The following is a 21,116-nucleotide window of genomic DNA, read 5'->3' as shown; positions in this document are numbered from 1 at the left end:
CACCTAGATCTGACCTTCACCCACAGTCAGTGACACCTAGATCTGACCTTCACCCACAGTCAGTGACCCCTAGATCTGAGTGTCATCTGCATAGTTGTGGTAGGACACATTGAAGCTGCGTACTAGCTGACCCAGTGGCAGCATTTACAAGTTGAACAATAGGGATCCTAAAATGGAGCCCTGAGGAACACCACAGGTCATCTGGTGAGTTAATAGTTATTCAAGACTGCTATTGTCAAATGTTTATAACTCTGTTTATACAAACAACATCGCAAACATTTGACTATTAAAACTATCTGCAGCAGGACATGGGCATTAAACTTGTTTTTATTAGCAATGAAGATTATATTTGCTGATACCTGCAGAAACCCTGTGACTGAACGGTATAGCTCGGTTGGTAGAGTGGCTGTGCCAGCGACTTGAGGGTCGCAGGTTCGATTCCGCTTCCGCCATCCTAGTCACTGCCGTTGTGTCCTTGGGCAAGACACTTTACCCACCTGCTCCCAGTGCCACCCACACTGGTTTGAATGTAACTTAGATATTGGGTTTCACTATGTAAAGCACTTTGAGTCACTAGAGAAAAAGCGCTATATAAATATAATTCACTTCACTTTGACAACATGTGTGTATATATATATTTATATATATTTGTTGTTGTCAGGTTTACATTCGTGATCCCGCCAGTGGAAGCCGCTCGCATTACCATGCACTGCTGCCACCCTCCTCCCTCTCTGAGCCACAAGGAGGCGCTGTTCTCCTCAGCGCTCTCGGAACACGTCACTCCGCTGACTCGCAGCCTGCATCGCGTCCAGTGCTACATGCGCACCCAGTTCCCCGACCTACGCCTCATCCAGTATGATTGTGGTAAGGTCACGGCTTTGTTGTTATGAACTTTGGAATGTTGACATTTAAGTACCATGTGGTCGTGTCGGTCCTATGTCGATGGAGGCATAACACTGGAGATATGAGTCGAGTCTTTTGAACGGCTCTTTCAAGTCACCGATGCAGACCTATGTGCAAATGTAACGCGTTCGTTTAAGAGTTGTTTATGCAAATTGTCCACGCCACCCTCTCAGAATCAACTTAATTTATTGAAGGAGTAATGACATCACTGAGTTACTGTATTACCCTGAATTGCCGCCGGGTATATAGTATGCGCCTGCCTAGAATTACTGCCGGGTCAAACTCGTTTTACAAAATAATTAGCACATGTTTAGCATTACCGCCTGGTCAAACTTGTTTCGCAAAATATTATTTTTATTAGCGCATGTCTAGAATTTCCGCCGGGTCAAACTCGTTTCGCCAAATAATTAGCATATGCCTAGAATTTCCGGCTGGTCAAACTCGTCACGTCACGAGTGACACTTCACCTGTCATCATTTTCAAAATGGAGGAGGCTGATTTCAATCATTTGAAATCGCATAAAGGGAAGAAGATTAAGACCAATCAGTAGGATTTAGGGTCCAAGCTATTGAATATGCTAAAAAGAACAGTAAGCAGCTATGTTTTATTATTATACCGTAGCTGCGTGTGTCAAATATGAGTCATTAAATGACTCCCGCCTCCTGGTGGTAGAGGGCGCTAGTGATCCTTCTTGCGACTACTCGGCTGCAGAAGAAGTGACAACAAGCAGCAAGAGTGAGCAGCGATCGTTTATTTTTTCCTCTCGCTTGCACTTTTAACATGGAGGATTACATATCTAAAATAAAACAGTAATCTAAACTGGACTTTCAATCGAAGTAGGAGGTAATAAAGGAAGATCTCCATCGAGACAGAGAGACTTTTAAAACTGGAAGAAAGATAAGGAAGACTTATATAAACAAGTTATCGATGATTTTGATCAGAAGGAGCTGAGCATGGACTTCAATTATAAGTAAAGGTAAAACCATAATGTTTTTTTATTAAATGTGCTTTTCATGATGGTATCCTTACATCACACTCAAATTTATAAGCGCAGGCCTAAATGTACCGCGTGCCTTTGGTAAGCGCCGGAGTGAGAAGAGGTTTTAAATTAATTAGCGCCCCGGCAGCAATTCAAGGAAATGCAGTAGTTGTCACAGAAGGCTCTAGCTATGTGAAAACTATCATGCGCTTGCACTCACGCTGGAAGGCAACTTAGGGGAGGAGTTTAAGAAGCACCTGAACCACCTGGAGCCTTTTAGGCAACTGGGAAAAAAACAAAATGAACAAAAGTATATTGGAAGCACTTGCGCGCAATCAGCAAGGGTGACGACATGCAAGGTGTAGCTTACATAAATCTTTTCAACTGTCGGCCCGCCAAACTACACCCAAATAGTCTTGATGAAACCATTCAAAACAGGGTTGCTCGTGTATGCAGTACTCCCGCCACCACACAGGGGGCAACAGCGAAACATGTGTCACAATGAACCAGCAGTCTGTGAGTAGAAGAAGATGGTAACAGCAATCCTGAAAAAAATCCAAAATCGTTAAACTCTGACTTTTAATTGCGACTGGACAAAGTATGAACGTATTGAGGTTGTTGACTTTGTGATGTTTTTTGTATACGTGGTCGTGTTGCTGGCAGTTAAAACTGGTTGAATACATGTAGCGCTTAATTAGACCAGCAGAGGGCGGTCAAGCTGCACCTTTGTGTTAATCGCTAAACCTGGTGTGCAATGTTTGCTGTGTTTATTAACACTAAGCCTTCTATTTTATTTATGTAACATACACAATGGACATCATATTTTTGTAATGTTTATATTTTCAGTCTTACAAACCTCAATAAAGGAAGACGTACAAAGAAATAAATCCGAGCAAGAAAAATTATTCGAAACTTAGCTTCTGTTTCTCCGTGCTGTTAACTATCTGTCTAGCTGCACCTTCTGGAAAGGAGTAGTGATGAATGTACTGAGAATGCAGAGTGAAAGCAGATGTGTTTACTTAAGTAAACACTGTCTCAAAGGGATATAACCTGCTGAAGCACTTTATAAAGCATGGGTGTCAAACTCTAAGCCCGCGGGCCAAATTTGGCCTGCCGTGTAATTTCACTTGGCCATTGAGGCAATATCAAATTAACATTAGAGCTGGCCCGCCGCTCTAACACCGCATTCACGGCTAACACTCTTACTTGCCAACCCTCACGATTTTCCCGGGAGACTCGCGAAGTTCAGTGCCCCTTCCGAATTTCATCCCGGACAACAATATTTGGGGTGGGCTTTAAAGGCACTGCCTTTGGCGTTCTCTACAACCTGTCACCACGTCCGCTTTTCCTCTATACCAACAGCGTGCCAGCCCAGTCACATAATACATGCGGACTATACACACACACAATAGTGAATGCAATGCATACTTGGTCAACAGCCATACAGGTCACACACTAAATAACTTTAACACTGTTACAAATATGCGCCACACTGTGAACCCACACCAAATAAGAATGACACATTTCAGGAGAACATCCGCACTGTAACACAACATAAACACAACAGAACAAATACCCAGAACGCCTTGCAGCACTAACTCTTCCGGGACGCTACAATATACACTCCCCGCTATCACCAAACCCTGTCCACCTCGACCCCACCGCTGAAAAGAGGCATTCAATTTTTATTTGAATTTTATTTGATATGCCATTAATATTTTTTGATTATTATTATTATTTGAAACTCGATTTTGCATGTCACTATAAAGTTATATAAAGCCTTGCTTGTTCAATATTCAATGCAAAATTTGTTTGGGTCCCTATTAAAAGGTTAATTTGTTCAACCTCGGCCCGCGGCTTTGTTCGGTTTGAGATTTTGGCCCACTCTGTATTTGAGTTTGACACCCCTGATCTAAAGAAACATGCGAGTTTTGATGTGTGGCCCCTGAGCCCTTGGGCCCTCTTCATGATGTAATTGAATAGCCCTGACGTCACTGTCACAGAATGTTCACAATGGAAACAAAAGCAAAATGACCACCAATAGTCTTTATATTGGTGTAACGTATACTTTTTGATTTACTGACCAAACTTTTATCACTGCCACAAGTGAGTGTTTCCTTGATGAAAACTAACTGTTGGAATAATAAATCTAGTAGCAAGCCAGTCTTTTGAACGGCTCCTCAAGATTTGTCTCCCTTCAAAGAGCCAAAAAACCCATCCCATCACAATTCCAGGCTGCCACCAATCTGGACACCCACATCTGTACAGAGTTGACCTGACTTTGTCATCGTTGCCTGACTTGCTACGTCGGCCTTCTCTTCCTCCAGGGAAGTTGCAGACGCTCCACTTGTTGTTGCGCAATCTGAAGACGGGCGGCCACAGAGTACTGATCTTCACCCAGATGACGCGCATGCTGGACATCTTGGAGCAGTTCCTCAACTACCACGGACACATCTACCTGCGGCTCGACGGCAGCACCCGAGTGGAGCAAAGACAGGTTGGTACAGTAGAACCCCCCTGTTTACGAACCTTTCCAAGTACCCCCTTTAGACTGAGCCGAATGTGCACCTGCGTGCGAACCTTGTCTCTTGCGTTCATTTCGTGTTACGCCTGCAAGCAAAAAAGCATGGCTCAGAATTTTAGTGAGGAGGCGGAGCCCTCCACGTCACATGCGGCAGATTGCAGTACACTTGCTAATCAGTAGGGTTGTCACGATACCAGTATTTTGGTACCGGTAACAAAATGTATTTCCATACTTTTCTAAATAAAAGTACCACAAAAATGTCATTATTGGCTTTATTTTAACAGCAAATTTTAGGGTACATTAAACATATGTTTATTATTAGCGACCGATGTCCATTTGGGACAGAGGACCCTACTGAATTTCTAAGGTTTTATTATCCATCCATCCATCCATCATCTTCCGCTTATCCGAGGTCGGGTCGCGGGGGCAACAGCCTAAGCAGGGAAACCCAGACTTCCCTCTCCCCAGCAACTTCGTCTAGCTCTTCCCGGGGGTTCCCGAGGCGTTCCCAGGCCAGCCGGGAGACATAGTCTTCCCAACGTGTCCTGGGTCTTCCCCGTGGCCTCCTACCGGTTGGACGTGCCCTAAACACCTCCCTAGGGAGGCGTTCGGGTGGCATCCTGACCAGATGCCCGAACCACCTCATCTGGCTCCTCTCCATGTGAAGGAGCAGCGGCTTTACTTTGAGTTCCTCCCGGATGGCAGAGCTTCTCACCCTATCTCTAAGGGAGAGACCCAAACTCATTTCGGCCGCTTGTACCCGTGATCTTATCCTTTCGGTCATGACCCAAAGCTCATGACCATAGGTGAGGATGGGAACGTAGATCGACCGGTAAATTGAGAGCTTTGCCTTCCGGCTCAGCTCCTTCTTCACCACAACGGACCGGTACAACGTCCGCATTACTGAAGACGCCGCACCGATCCGCCTGTCGATCTCACGATCCACTCTTCCCTCACTCGTGAACAAGACTCCTAGGTACTTGAACTCCTCCACTTGGGGCAGGGTCTCCTCCCCAACCCGGAGATGGCACTCCACCCTTTTCCGGGCGAGAACCATGGACTCGGACTTGGAGGCGCTGATTCTCATTCCGGTCGCTTCACACTCGGCTGCGAACCGATCCAGCGAGAGCTGAAGATCCCGGTCAGATGAAGCCATCAGGACCACATCATCTGCAAAAAGCAGAGACCTAATCCTGCGGTTACCAAACCGGAACCCCTCAACGCCTTGACTGCGCCTAGAAATTCTGTCCATAAAAGTTATGAACAGAATGGGTGACAAAGGACAGCCTTGGCGGAGTCCAACCCTCACTGGAAATGTGTTCGACTTACTGCCGGCAATGCGGACCAAGCTCTGGCACTGATCGTACAGGGAACGGACCGCCACAATAAGACAGTCCGATACCCCATACTCTCTGAGCACTCCCCACAGGACTTCCCGAGGGACACGGTCGAATGCCTTCTCCAAGTCCACAAAGCACATGTAGACTGGTTGGGCAAACTCCCATGCACCCTCAAGAACCCTGCCGAGAGTATAGAGCTGGTCCACAGTTCCACGACCAGGACGAAAACCACACTGTTCCTCCTGAAACCGAGGTTCGACTATCCGACGTAGCCTCCTCTCCAGTACACCTGAATAAACCTTACCGGGAAGGCTGAGGTTTTATTATTATTATTCTTTATTATTATACCGCCACCTCTTTCAGCTGTAATTTGACCCCCTTAACATGTTTCAAAACTCACCAAATTTGACACACACATCAGGACAGCGAAAATTGCGATCTAATCAAAATAACAAACCCCAAAACTCAAAAATTGCGCTCTAGCGCCCCCTAGGTTAAAACACAGACAAAACTTCTTTAACTTCCAGTAGGAATGTCATAGAAACATGAAAAATATATGCTAATTTTTTGTTTTGACATGTTCTATCTACACTTCTATTAAAATGTAATAATCACTTATTCTTCTCTTCTTTGATACTTTACATTAGTTTTTGGATTATACCACTTTACATTAGTTTTGGATGATAGCACAAATTTAACTATTAATCTGATACCAAGTAGTTTCAGGATCATACATTGGTCATATTCAAAGTCATCATGTGTCCAGGGTAGAGATGTCCGTCAGTATCGGCAGGCCGATAAATGCTTTAAAATGTAATATCAGAAATTATCAGTATCGGTTTCAAAAAGTAAAATGAATGACTTTTTAAAACGCCGCAGCCCCTCCCACACACAATACAGGAGTTGACGACTGCAGCATGAGAGGTTTACTGGCGACGCTTGATGAACTCATCAAACCGCCGGGAGCGCAGCATAACAACAACAAGAGTGTGTCGTTGCCGGTGCTGTAGCCGTGGCTAACAAGCCAACAAGCTCGGTGACTGACTAACGACACCATCTCTATGGTTTGGAAATATTTTGAACCGCCTTTTTTTTGGGAATTTTCCCTAACGTTCACAAAATGATTATGAAAGACATTACAACGGATGTATTTTTTCTTTAACGCATTCTAAATATTAAATACATGCAATCATAAGTCTGCTTACAATGAAACGGCTCTATTCTGCCTATAAAGCCCTTAAAAACACCCAAATACCTCCATGAGGGTTTTATATATTTATTGTAAGTGTATATATATATATATATATATATATATATATATATATATATATATATATATATATATATATATATATACATTAGTATATAATACAGTAACATTTAGTATTGCCTATTGTTATCTGTTCTTATACATGTTTATCTAATTCAGTTTATAATATAGTAACATTTAATATTTACATATTTTGATCATTTTAATAATACCATTATAATTTCTGAAACAATTTTCAGTTTTTTATTCCAACATCACTGATTGCTACTCACTGCAGACTTCATGAGCGGCAACAACCAAAATAAAATATCACTTACTACACAAGGTCTGCTGTCATTCGGATGCCGACTGATAAAATCTTGTTATATTCTCATTTAGATGAATGACTCATGACCCTCTCAAAGAAAATGGGGGTGGAATCAAGCGGCTTTTTGTGTCGTTCATGCCATTTTCGGATCTAAATTGGCTGTCAAAGTGTACCAACTTGTCAGAATACGTCTTTGTCCTTCCACTATCATGCTGAGAGTTATAAATGTATTGATGGGTCATACTTGTATAGTGTTTTTCTACCTTTAAGGTACTTAAAGCGCTTTGACACGATTTGCACATTCACACACACTGATGCCAGAAGCTGGGGATCAAACCAGGAACCTGCAGGTTGCTGACACAGCTACTTTACCAATCACCGTCGTGTTTTATGATGTAGGATAAACTTCCACGGAGCAAGGAAGCAGCTGACCACTCGACGATGTAAACATTGGCACTCAAGCCAGGGATCACACATGCGATATAGTTTGTTAGCGCTAGCGCCCATGATAACAACATCACTAATACTTGGTTCATGTTCAAGTCACTAAAATGGAGTATTGTTGGCGCTTTTTGGAGGGTTTTATTGGGTTTTACAAGCGGAATAGAGGACCTTCCATAAAATCCATTCATTTACGAGTTTGAATGCATTAAATAAATACATCGGTCATCTTGTCTCTGGTAATGATTGTGAACGAGAGGCAAAATTCCAAAAAAAGGGTAGTTCCCCTTTAATGAGAGTGGATTTTACTTCTGTTTGTTATGCTTGTGTATATTTAGATTTTTAGATTTAGATTTATTTGTCCCCGTTGGGTAAATTCATTTTCACTGCCGTACATTTAAACATATAGACATTACACATGACAAAACAAAAATAAGAAAGACATCGTTGTCAGACAGGTCTGCTGGGCCTGCTGCTGTTAAGGGCGGCTATAGCTGCAGGGATAAGGCTTTTCCAGACGCAGGCCCTCTGGAATTTGATATACAAGTGGTTATTAAAGTTAAGGATTTTTATGATTTCTCATCATTTGTGAGGGCACAAGAGGGACTTTGGTGTGTCTCTCCGTGTTAGCAGAGCAGCAATACAGAACAGTTCACTTTGATAATAAATATAAAGTTGATCCTTATTCTGTTAGTTTGATATACAGTACTGTGTAGCATTTCATATTGTGTACAAACCTTCACTAAAATACAGACTTTTGTGGAGGCTGGAACCCATTATTCATATTTACATTGTTTCTAATGGAGAAATTTGCTTCACTGTACAAACTTTTCAATCTACAAAGATTATTCAAGAACCAATTACATTTGTAAACATGATATTCCAGTGTACGTGCTTTAACAGCAACAAATCACTTTCTGTGTTTGGAGTGTTACCGTGTAGAACTCTTGTGAACGCTTCAAAAGACAATTAAGTTTGTAAATGGAGGTTCCACTCTATTGCTTTCCTCTTTTTGGACGTGACTTGCAATGTTGTGGTTCTCCTCCAGGCCCTCATGGAGCGCTTCAACGCCGACCGACGGATCTTTTGCTTCATTCTGTCCACTCGCAGCGGTGGTGTGGGCGTCAACCTGACGGGTGCGGACACGGTCGTGTTCTATGACAGTGACTGGAACCCGACCATGGACGCCCAGGCCCAGGACCGGTGCCACCGCATCGGCCAGACTCGAGACGTGCACATCTACAGGTACACGTTGGCACGTAGCACCACAGGTCTGGGCACTTAATTAATTTAATTGATTCATGGTTTTAGTTGTCAATTTAGAGAGGTCGTATTTGTTTCCAAATGCCATCACTTCCTTGTGGTCTACATCAGTGTTTTTCAACCGTTTTTAAGGCAAGGCACATTTTTGTCATTAAAAAAATCCAGAGGCACACCACCAGCAGAAAACGTTAAAAAATGTACTTTGTGTTAGCAAGCAAGGCTATCTACGTTGTTGCTATCCTTCTTTGTGTGGACATTGTTGATTGTCGTGTCACGTACGGATGTACTTTGTGGACGCCGTAAGTTTTTGCTGTCGTCCAGCATTCTGTCTCTGTTTACTTTGAAGCTAGTTCAGTTTGACTTTCGTTTTGCATAGCCTTTTCCTTTCCCTTTCGTTCATTTTCAATCAATCAATCAATCAATCAATCAATGTTTATTTATATAGCCCCAAATCACAAATGTCTCAAAGGACTGCACAAATCATTACGACTACAACATCCTCGGAAGAACCCACAAAAGGGCAAGGAAAACTCACACCCAGTGGGCAGGGAGAATTCACATTCAGTGGGACGCCAGTGACAATGCTGACTATGAGAAACCTTGGAGAGGACCTCAGATGTGGGCAACCCCCCCCCTCTAGGGGACCGAAAGCAATGGATGTCGAGCGGGTCTAACATGATACTGTGAAAGTTCAATCCATAGTGGCTCCAAGACAGCAGTGGGAGTCCCGTCCACAGGAAACCATCTCAAGCGGATCAGCAGCGTAGAGATGTCCCCAACCGATACAGGCGAGCGGTCCATCCTGGGTCCCGACGAGCGGTCCATCCTGGGTCTCGACTCTGGACAGTCAGTACTTCATCCATGGTCATCGGACCGGACCCCCTCCACAAGGGAGGGGGGGACATAGGAGAAAGAAAAGAAGCGGCAGATCAACTGGTCTAAAAAGGAGGTCTATTTAAAGGCTAGAGTATACAGATGAGTTTTAAGATGAGACTTAAATGCTTCTACTGAGGTAGCATCTCGAACTGTTACCGGGAGGGCATTCCAGAGTACTGGAGCCCGAACGGAAAACGCTCTATAGCCCGCAGACTTTTTTTGAGCTCTAGGAATCACTAATAAGCCGGAGTCTTTTGAACGCAGATTTCTTGCCGGGACATATGGTACAATACAATTTTGAGTTTAAGCATTACATATGTTTTTTTACCTGCACACTGCCTCCCACAACATGGTTACCCTGCCGAGTTTTACACGGCACAGACACTAAGCAACGGCACATTATTGGCAGATTATAATTATTGATTTGCAAAAAATATTTTTGGCATAAATTAGGTGAAGTTGCATGATTTCCCACGGCACACCAGACAATATCTCACGGCACACTAGTGTGCCGCGGCACAGTGGTTGAAAAACACTGGTCTACATAAGGTCATGTATGGTTCTAGATCCGGCCTGAGATGGCTAGGTCGTGAGTTCAAACCCCGGCCGAGTCATACCAAAGACTATAAAAATGGGAGCCATTACCTCCCTGCTTGACACTCTGCATTAAGGGTTGGAATTGCGGGTTAAATCACCAAAAATGGTTACCGGGCGCGTCCGCTGCTGCCGCTCACTGATCCCCTCCCCTCCCAGGGGGTGATCAAGGGTGATGGGTCAAATGCAGAGAATGATTTTGCCACACCTACTGTGTGTGTGACAATCATTGGTACTTTAACATTAATGATGTTCATGCCGCTTTCTGACCCTTTTTTGTGGGCGCTCTTATTTACGTGCTACATTTTTGCAAGTTCTTCATTCACCGTATTGCCTTGAATTGCCGTTGGGGCGCTAATTAATTTAAAACCTCTTCTCACTCGGGCGTTTACCAAAGGCATGCGGTACATTTAGGCCTGCGCTTATAAATTTGAGTGTGATGTAAGGATACCATCATGAAAAGAACATTTAGTAAAAAAAAAAAAACGTTATCATGGTCTTACCTTTCTGATCAAAAGCATCGATAACTTATTTATAGAAGTCTTCCTTATCTTACTTCAGTTTTAAAAGTCTCTCTGTCTCGATGGAGATCTTACTTTATTACCTCCTGCTTCGATTTAATGTCCAGTTTAGAAAACTGTTTTATTTTAGATATGTAATCCTCTTTGTTAAAAGTGCAAGCGAGAGGAAAAAAATAAAGGATTGCTGCTCACTCTTGCTGCTTGTTGTCACTTCTTCTGCAGCCGAGTAGTCGCAAGAAGGATCTCTAGCGCCCTCTACCACCAGGAGGCGGGAGTCATTTAATGACTAATATTTGACACACGCAGCTACGGTATATTAATAAAACATAGCTGCTTACTGTTCTTTTTAGCATATTCAATAGCTTGGACCTTAAATCCTACTGAATAGCTCTTAATCTTCTTCCCTTTATGCAATTTCAAATGATTGAAATCAGCCTCCTCCATTTTGAAAATAATGACAGGTGAAGTGTCACTCGTGACGTGACGAGTTTGACCCGGCGGAAATTCTAGACATATGCAAATTATTTAGCGAAACGAGTTTGTCCCGGCATTAATCCTGAGCCGGCGGTAATGCTAAGCATGCGCTAATTATTTTGTGAAACGAGTTTGACCCGGCAGTAATTCTAGGCAGGCGCATACTATATACCCGGCGGCATTTCTAGGAAATACGGTAGTTCCTTTTACAAAGTAGGAGAAAAAATCCATAAAACTAATTTTTTCGTGAAAAAATCAGACAATTTTATTTTTCGGCCAGGTGTGATCACCTCCTGTAAACTCATGTACTAATAATGGTGGTGGTAATGATGTTTGTGTGCTGGTCTCCAGGCTCATCAGTGAGCGCACTGTGGAGGAGAACATCCTGAAGAAAGCCAACCAGAAGAGGATGCTGGGAGATATGGCCATTGAGGGAGGAAACTTTACCACTGCCTTCTTCAAACAGGTAGGAGTTAGGCAGTAATGTCCATGTTGGAAAGGAATGCGTCCAGAGGACAATAATGTCACGTATTGTTGCGATAACACATCCGATTATATTGGCTTGCATGTAAAAAGTGTGATATCATGTGCGATACAAGCAGTCCTGCAATGTGTTTACTTGTGTGTGATATCATGTGTGATACAGGCAGTCCTGCAGTGTGTTTGCTTGTGTGTGTGAGATATCATGTGCGATACAAGCAGTCCTGCAGCGTGTTCATTTGTGTGTGATATCATGTGCGGTACATGCAGTCCTGCAGCGCGATTGCTTGTGTGTGATATCATGTGCGGTACAAGCAGTCCTGCAGCGTGATTATTTGTGTGCGATATCATGTGCGGTACAAGCAGTCCTGCAGCGTGATTGCTTTTGTGCGATATCATGTGCGGTACATGCAGTCCTGCAGCGTAATTGCTTTTGTGTGATATCATGTGCGGTACATGCAGTCCTGCAGCGTGATTGCTTGTGTGCGATATCATGTGCGGTACATGCAGTCCTGCAGCGTGATTATTTGTGTGCGATATCATGTGCGGTACATGCAGTCCTGCAGCGTGATTGTTTGTGTGTGATATCATGTGCGGTACATGCAGTCCTGCAGCGTGATTGCTTGTGTGTGATATCATGTGTGATATATGCAGTCCTGCAGTGTATTTACTTGCATGTGTGATATCATGTGCGATACAAGCAGTCCTGGAGTGTCTTTACATGTGTGATACAAGCAGTCCTGCAGTGTCTTTACTTGTGTCTGTGATATCATGTGCAATACAAGCATTCTGGCAGTGTGTTTACTTCTGTGTGTGATATCATGTGCGATACCAGCGCTGCAGCGTGTTTACTTGTGTGTGATATCATGTGCGGTACAAGCAATCCTGCAGTGTGATTACCTGTGTGTGTGATATCATGTGCGATACAAGCAGTCCGGCTGTGTGATTACTTGTTTGTGTGATATCATGTGCGATACAAGCAGTCTGGCAGTGTTTTTACTTGCGTGTGTGATATCATGCGTGATACAAGCTGTCCTGCACTGCAGCGTGATTACTTGTGTGCGATACAAGCAGGGCTGCAGCGTGTTTACTTGTGTGCGATATCATGTGCGGTACAAGCAGTGCTGCAAGGGGTTCTGGGTATTTGTTCTGTTGTCTTAATGTTGTGTTACGGTGCGGATGTTCTCCCGAAATGTGTATGTCATTCTCGTTTGTTGTGGGTTCACAGTGTGGCGCATATTTGTAACGGTGTTAAAGTTGTTTATCGCCAACCCTCAGTGTGACCAAGTATGCGTTGCATCCACGTGTGTGGTAAAAGCCGTAGAAATTATGTGACTGGGCCGGCACGAAAAGTCAGTGCCTTTAAAGTTAATTGGCGCTCTGTTCTTCTCCCTACGTTTGACTTTTTTTTTTAAACCAATACCACTAATTTCCGATATTACATTTTATCAGCCGATAATATCGGCCTGCCGGCTGCAATTCAAGGAAATACGGTAGTACCGATAAGAGTACTGGTATCGATAAGGAATATGGATATTGGTAATCCAAACGATATACGTCCCTAATCCGGACACCCCTCAAAGTGAAGTCTCTTTTCTTGAGTCATTATCTAAAACTATTATGCTTTTTGTTTTTTAGCACACAATCCGTGAGCTGTTTGACGTCAACGACGGCGAGAAGAAGGAAGTGGCAGTGGAAGCGTCTGTGCCTCAAGCGGAGGATGAGGAAGCTGCCAACAAACCGAGCACCACCATCCTGGAGCAGGTCGGTCATTCAGAAACTGATGGAGCTCAGGATGCAGGAAGATGATTTCACCCCCCGAATGGTGCCTTGCAGGCGCTCTGTCGTGCCGAGGACGAGGAGGACATCGTCGCTGCCTCTCAAGCCAAAGCCGAGCAGGTGGCAGAGCTGGCGGAGTTCAACGAAAACATTCCACTGGATGACGGAGGGGAACAAGAAGAAGTGGAGGAGCTCTCGAAGGCGGAGCAGGAAATAGCTGCTCTGGTGGAGCAGGTGAGTGTTCATGCCAATGAGATGATGGACTGAGTTGACTGCCGTCCTTTGACCAAAATAATGTCTTCCCAGCTCACTCCCATTGAGCGCTACGCCATGAACTTCCTCGAAGCCTCCTTGGAAGATGTTTGCAAGGAGGAGTTGAAACAAGCAGAGGTACGTGAGAAGAAGTCCTTTTAATTTGCGCAAGTGCTAACGTGAGGTGTTGTGTCTCCAGGAGCAAGTAGAGGCTGCCAGAAAGGGTCTGGACCAGGCCAAGGAAGGCCTCCGACTACACGCGTCCTTTGGTGAAGATGGGGACTTTTTGTCCGGCGCACCCTCTGCGGATTCTACTCAACCTACCCCTGCCCGGCGAGGCCGCAAGCCAAAAGACAAAAGCAAGACCGTCGCCTCCACGAGAACCAGCGGTCGTCTGCGTGGGGCCTCGCCTGAAACCGAGCCCACAGTGCAAGCAGAACTGCCAGAAAGAGTCCGTGTTGGTCTTAGAGGACGCAGCGCCCTTAAAGACTCTAGTTCCCCGTCTCACGCCAACCCTTCAAAGACCACAACAGTCAGGCTCCAGGAGTCGTCTAAGTCTTTGAAAGCCTCGTCTCCCGCCAGAGATCAGCAGCCCGGCAAAAACAAGCCTCAAGCCAGTCCTGTGCCTTCCTCGCCTTCTACGTCCTCCTCCTCTGGCGGCAAGCAGCAGAGTGTGTCCGAGACCCCCAGAAGAAACGAAGAGGAACCCCTGCAGGAAAGCAGGCCGTCTGAGTCATCGCTGGAGTCCGTCAGCCAAGTGGAGCACCAAGCAAGAGACGACTGCAAAGACCAAAGCGCCATGTCTCCGCCGTCCACGAGCTGTCGCTCACCTCGCAAGCGGCAGACAGCCGACAGCGAAGTCTTGCGGGGCTTGGTCGATGACTCGCCCTCGGCCAAAGTCCTGCGGAAGCTTCCGGGTCGACTGGTCACCGTGGTGGAAGAGAAAGAGCCGAAGAAGAGGAAATGGCGAGGAAGCAGTACTGGAGGTTCTTCAGAAGAGGCATCACTGGAGAACACCAGTGGACCTGTGGAGGAACCAAATAAAGACAGTCCATCTTCAGTAGCTGACAGTAGTTCTAAAGACATTCTGACCAAATCCCCTCAGAACCAAATCTCCACCCAAAGTCCACTTGTATATCATCAACCTGTGAGAGCCTATCCTCCATATTCCCCTCCCCACCTGTCTCCTGACATGCCCGTGCTGAGGAACCTTCCCGTACGCCGCAGGTTGGAAACTGAATCTCGCATGGCGGCTCAGCTGGGAGAGCTGCTGCATGCGAGTCGGGGCAGAGGTGCCAACCAGCACAAGAAAGTGGACTCTTCTCCAGGAAAAGAAACCGTTTCCCCGGATGCCATCAATTCTCATTTGGCACCTTTGAAAAGAAAGAGGGGACGGCCCCCTAAATGTCCTCCAAAGTTGCCCGACTTCAACAACACAATGTCTCCTCCACCTTCACAACCCGTCTCACCTAGCGAGGATGGGGACGCACCCCTTTCCCCAAGACGCAAGCGTGGTCGCCCGCGCAAGGATTCCACAAATACTCCAGACGTTGTTTGTGACGGACCAACAACTAAAAACGACACACCCTCTGCAGATCCATCCAGTGTTTCCAAACTGGACGTTAGTGAAGAATCAACGGTCCCATCGGACCAGAAGTCAGAGGACGCTGATCAGGACTTCCTGTCTACCAAAGCCGAAGAACTAGACTCCAAGACCGAAGAGTCTTCATTGCCAACCAGTCAAACTTCAGTCCAAGCTGCCACTGAAGTATCTATAGAATTCATAGACCCACACACCACACCAAACCAAGTTATTTCTGTCCCTGAAGGCAACAGTCCTACTGGTTCTTCACCACCTCCAGTATCTGATCTTTCTGGACCTCCTGAATCTCTATCAGACTCTGCCAAAACCACTAATGGTGCCACTGCAGCTGCTGCCACGCTTCCACCAACATCGTCTTCTTGCACGACAGTAGAAGCGCCACCAGCATCTTCTACAAAGCCTGTAGAAGAGGCACCAACGTATTCTAGCACGCTGGTAGAAGCGGTACCAACGTCTTCTGCAACACCTGTAGAAGTGCCACCAACATCTTCTACAAAGCCTGTAGAAGCGGCACCAAGGTATTCAAGCACGCTGGTAGAAGCGGTACCAACGTCTTCTGTATCACCTGTAGAAGCAACACAAACGTCTTCTGCAACGCTGGCAAAAGTTACACCGTCTTCTTCTACAACGCTGGTAATAGCTACACCAACGTCTTCTACAACACTGGTAATAGCTACACCAACATCTTCTACAAGGCTGGTAGAAGCTAAACCAACATCTACTACAAGGCTGGTAGAAGCTAAACCAACATCTTCTACAAGGCTGGTAGAAGCTAAACCAACATCTACTACAAGGCTGGTAGAAGCTAAACCAACATCTACTACAAGGCTGGTAGAAGCTACACCGACGTCTTCTACAACGCCGGCAGAAGCTACACCGACGTCTTCTACAACGCCGGCAGAAGCTACACCGACGTCTTCTACAACGCCGGCAGAAGGTACACCGACGTCTTCTACAACGCCGGCAGAAGGTACACCGACGTCTTCTACAACGGCGGCAGAAGCTACACCAACGTCTTCTACAACGCCGGCAGAACCTACACCGTCTTCTACAAGGCCGGCAGAAGTTAGATCAACGTCTTCTGCAACGCCGGCAGAAGCTACACCAACGTCTTCTCCAACGCCGGCAGAAGTTAGATCAACGTCTTCTCCAACGCCGGCAGAAGCTACACCAACGTCTTCTACAACTCCGGCAGAAGTTAGATCAACGTCTTCTCCAACGCCGGCAGAAGCTACACCAACGTCTTCTACAACGCCGGCAGAAGGTAGACCAAGGTCTTCTACAATGCCGGCAGAGGCTACACCGTCTTCTACAGCACCGGCAGAAGGTATACCAACATCTTCTACAACACCGGAAGAAGCTACACCACTGCCTTCTACTGCGCCAGTAGAAGCGGCACCAACGTTTTCTAGAACACTGGTAGAAGCAGCACCAAGGTCTTTGACAACTCTGGTAGTAGCAGCACCAACATCTTCGAGAACGCTGGTAGAAGCGGCACCAACATGTTGTAGAACGCTGGGGGAAACGGCACCAACATCTTCTAGAACTCTGGTAGAAGCTGCACCAAGATCTTCTAGCATGCTGGTAGAAGCGACACCGTCTTCTAGCATTCTGGTAGAAGCAGCACCAACATCTTCTAGAACGCTGGTAGAAGCAGCACCAACATCTTCTAGAACGCTGGTAGAAGCTGCACCAACATCTTCTAGCATTCTGGTAGAAGCAGCACCAACATCTTCTACGACACTGACTTCAGAACCTGACGCCTCCAACCCATCATGCCAGGCGGAGGCTGAGCAGTCTCTCCAATCTTCTGCTCCACCAGTCACCTCCACCCACCATTTAGCGACCTTCTCAAGCCAAGTGGAGGACTCTTGTGAACCGGCAGAAGCAGACTGCACTTGTCTAGCAAACACCGAGACGATGTGGAACCCAAGCCAACGAGCCACCTCACCAACTGGCATGGCCTCTGCTGTAGATGCTCATCCATCATCTCCACTTTCTAACGCACCTTCGCCAACAACTGCCCCACCTTCTCCAACCGCCCCTCGCCCCTCAGCAGACACGCCCCCAAACGACGCCCTAACGACATCGTGTGTCCCGTGTGACGATACGTCTGCCGCATCATGGGACACAATGAAGACCATGGCAAGCACCCACGTACCAACAACATCTAGCAGTCCTGCTCCTCAAACCTCCCCTGTCATCTCACAAGCACCAACGCCGACCCCTCCTCCAAGTACTGAACCCGATCCAGCTTTGTCCGAGAAAGACCTGGACCTGACGAAACCGACGAAGTTTGAAGACGCTAAGCAGGACATGTTGGCATCACGGAGCAAAAGAAGGAAGGTGCTGCGTTCTCCTTTGGCCAAAGACGTGGAGAAGGAAAGCGTAGTCTTTGAGGACGCCAAGAGCGTCTCTCCCCCTGAGGAGACATCAAAGGAGGCGCAGCCACCGAGGAAGGAGCACAAGACGCCCGCTCAGAAAAGGTCTCTCTGTCGTCAGAGTAGCCAGGAGTCCGCTGGCTCGTCGTCGCCGTCCTCCGGCTCCTCCTCGTCCACCTTAACTCGTCACGCTCACCACAAGAGGACGTACGAGAACAGACACCCCGGCAAGAAGCGACGGGTCGACGTCACCGCAGAGGCAGAAATGGAAGGACCCGAGAGGGACCCCGCCACTGCGTCGCCTCAGAGGAGACGCTCCAGGTCTCCTTCGTCCTCCAGTGGCTCGGAAGTCGAGGACGACAAGAAGGAGCCCCGCATGACCCGCTCTGCCAAGTCCCGGCTGCAGGAGCACAGCGGCAAGCGAGATGGAAGGACGTTGGCGCGCGCCTCTGACAGCAACGCCAACACGTCCACCGGGGGAGATTCTGGCAGCGACTCGTCTTCAGTCCGGGTCACCAGGAGGTCAGTGGGGTCTTCTAAGGACAAGAAGGTCCCGTCCGCTGTGACCTCATGTCCTCCTGAGCCAGAGGTGCTGGGGAAGAGGTGCTCGGCCCTCAACGCCGCCGCCAAGCTCCTCGCCATGAAAGGACGGGTGGACACCCCTGGCCACACGCCCCGCAAGGGTCCTGCTGCGTCCCCTGACCAGAAGAACTTAAAGTCCAAAAGTAAAAGTGTCCTCGTCCCGCAGAACAACTCCGGGAACGTGGACAACAGCAAAAGTTGCAGCAAACCTTCAACGCCCAATCAGGCCAGTCGTCCCACGCCGCGCTCCACCCGACAGTGCCCGGGGTCCCTGGTGCCCCCCCTGGAGGAGTACAAGAGGCCTAAACCTGAGGACAAAGAGGGCGGCTGTCGGAAGGCGGCGAAGGGGAAGGACGGCGAGGCGTCGCGAGGTCAAAGTGCCTGCAGCAGCATGAGCAGCGACGGCGAGGCGGACGTCGGACAAAGCAGTCGAAGCCGCAGCAGCAGCGGCAGCAGCCGGCGGGCGCACAGCGCCAGCTCCCAGAACGCCGAGCGCAAGACGCTGCGCTCCCGAGCCTCCTCGGGCAGCGACCCCGATCGCAGCGGCGAGCGGAGCACGAGGGACCGGAAGGAGAAGCGAGGAAGTCACAGTGAGCGCCGATCTCTAAAGCTCGCCCAGGACGCCGCGGCTGGCTCAGGGTCCGAGGGCACGCCGGACAGGGTGCTCAGGAGCGTGGCCGCGCTGGCGGCGGTGCAAGCGAGGTCGCCGGCGGCGAGCACGCGCTCCTCGGCCAACCAACAACGCCACAACAAGACATGAGCGCCAGCACGTGGCGAGGTGTCAACGTCTCGACCTCGTCTGCACTCGACATCCGGTCCAGGACGCCAGCGCTGCACAAGCCGGGGACGTCCCGGCGCCTTGGGCCCCTCCCCCTTTACCAAGGAGGCGGGCCGGGGGGCGGCTCAGGAGTGCTGGACTGACTAGTGGGCGGAGCTTGACCACGTGAGGGCAGGCTGGTCACACCTGTGATGGAGCGGCTTGGCTTTCTTCTACCAACTAGCAAATATGTTTGCACACCTTCCTCCTCATCATCATCATCATCTTCAGGTCAAAGGTGCCGATGATGTCATCATCTCATCCGAGGCGGTCACTGTTGTGTATTTATCGTGCGAGTGCCTCTCGGGTTCTGACCCGGCTTGCCTTGACAAGTTCTTCACTCTGGTCAAGAGGAGCCAAATCCAGGAAGTGACTTTGTGCTACCAAATACTTTCTTTTGTTGTTGACAAGAAGTGGGCAAGACTTCAGGAGACTGTGGGCTCACTTGGGGGTGCAGGTTCTGGTGAAGGTCTTTTTGTTTGTTTTGGTTGGTCTTTTTATTTGTTGCATTCCTTCAAGCCCTGTAATTCCACCTTGTTTTACTTGAACACGTCAGACAAGTACTCTTGAATAAAAAGACCAAAATGGACTTCTTTGTCGTCTGGTCCACCTCCACTGGATCTTGTGTCCTGCACTTTGTGGAAAACAAAAAGGAAATACATCTGGATTTTCAACAAATATTTTTTTAATCTGCGGAGAAAAAATAGAAAAACAATTCAAACAAAATCCTTCTTAAAAGTAGAAACATATTTGAAAATCAAACTGCACAATTTAGAAAACATTGAACCTACAACATATTTTGACAACATTTAAAGTTCTCACCAAAGGTGAAGGTTATTCAGCTTCTGGGTCAAATATTTGTGCTACAAATTATTTCTAAGTAAATTTGACTTTAAAACTTTTGACTGAACTCTTCATAGTTTTAATACTTTTTCTACAACTTGTTGTCTTTGAAAGTTGAACAACAAACTCTGAACACTTTTTGTCAAGTAACATTTTTGACTTGCGTCCCGCATTGGATTAAAACCATTTGGGCCAACTGCATGTCATGTGATATGTATGTGTACATATATATGTACATATATATGTATGTGTGTATGTATATATATGTATATAGTCATATGTGTATATATATAATACACACACACATGTATGCTTGTGTGTGTGTATGTATATATATATTATATACTTGTATGTGTGTGTGTATATATATGTGTACGTATGTATATATATTTATATGTGTATATAAATGTGTGTATATATACATACACGTGTAAATAAACATACTACGTGTGTATATATATATGTATGCTTACATATATATTTATAAGTATGTGTATATATATGTTTATATACGCATACGTGTATATACATATGTATATGTGTATATATACACGTGTATATATTTCTGTGTGTGTATATATATATATATATATATACACACATTTATGTGTGTGTGTATATATATTCTTATATATATACACAAATATATGTTAATACGTGTGTGTGTGTGTATATATATATATTGGGATAGGCTCCAGCAACCCCTCTGTGACCCTGAGAGGGACAAGCGGAAGGAAATGTATGGATGGATGGATGGATGAATTTGTTAAATGTATGCATATGTGTGTATATATGTATATATACATGTATGTATGTTTATGTGTATATGTATGTATATATGTCTATATATATATATTCATCCATTTTCTACCGCTTATTCCCTTTTG

The 21,116-nt window shown here is 46.4% G+C and overlaps 1 protein-coding gene across 1 annotated transcript in view; it reads left to right on the top strand.

Moving 5' to 3' along the window:
- Window positions 1-19,975, top strand: part of srcap (Snf2-related CREBBP activator protein) — an 87,491-nt gene extending 67,516 nt beyond the window's left edge. Inside the window, 8 exon segments of the mRNA XM_061876047.1 lie at window positions 662-864; window positions 4,210-4,379; window positions 8,813-9,009; window positions 11,844-11,958; window positions 13,611-13,736; window positions 13,809-13,985; window positions 14,058-14,141; window positions 14,203-19,975. Coding sequence (XP_061732031.1) covers window positions 662-864; window positions 4,210-4,379; window positions 8,813-9,009; window positions 11,844-11,958; window positions 13,611-13,736; window positions 13,809-13,985; window positions 14,058-14,141; window positions 14,203-19,329 — 6,199 coding nt within the window. The 3' untranslated portion in view covers window positions 19,330-19,975.
- The last annotated feature ends 1,141 nt before the right edge of the window (window positions 19,976-21,116 follow it).

The sequence above is a fragment of the Nerophis ophidion genome, linkage group LG17 (assembly GCF_033978795.1).
Source record: "Nerophis ophidion isolate RoL-2023_Sa linkage group LG17, RoL_Noph_v1.0, whole genome shotgun sequence".
Lineage (NCBI taxonomy): Eukaryota > Metazoa > Chordata > Actinopteri > Syngnathiformes > Syngnathidae > Nerophis > Nerophis ophidion.
The sequence above is the reverse complement of the archived record's forward strand: the minus strand, read 5'-3'. Positions and strand labels throughout refer to the sequence as shown.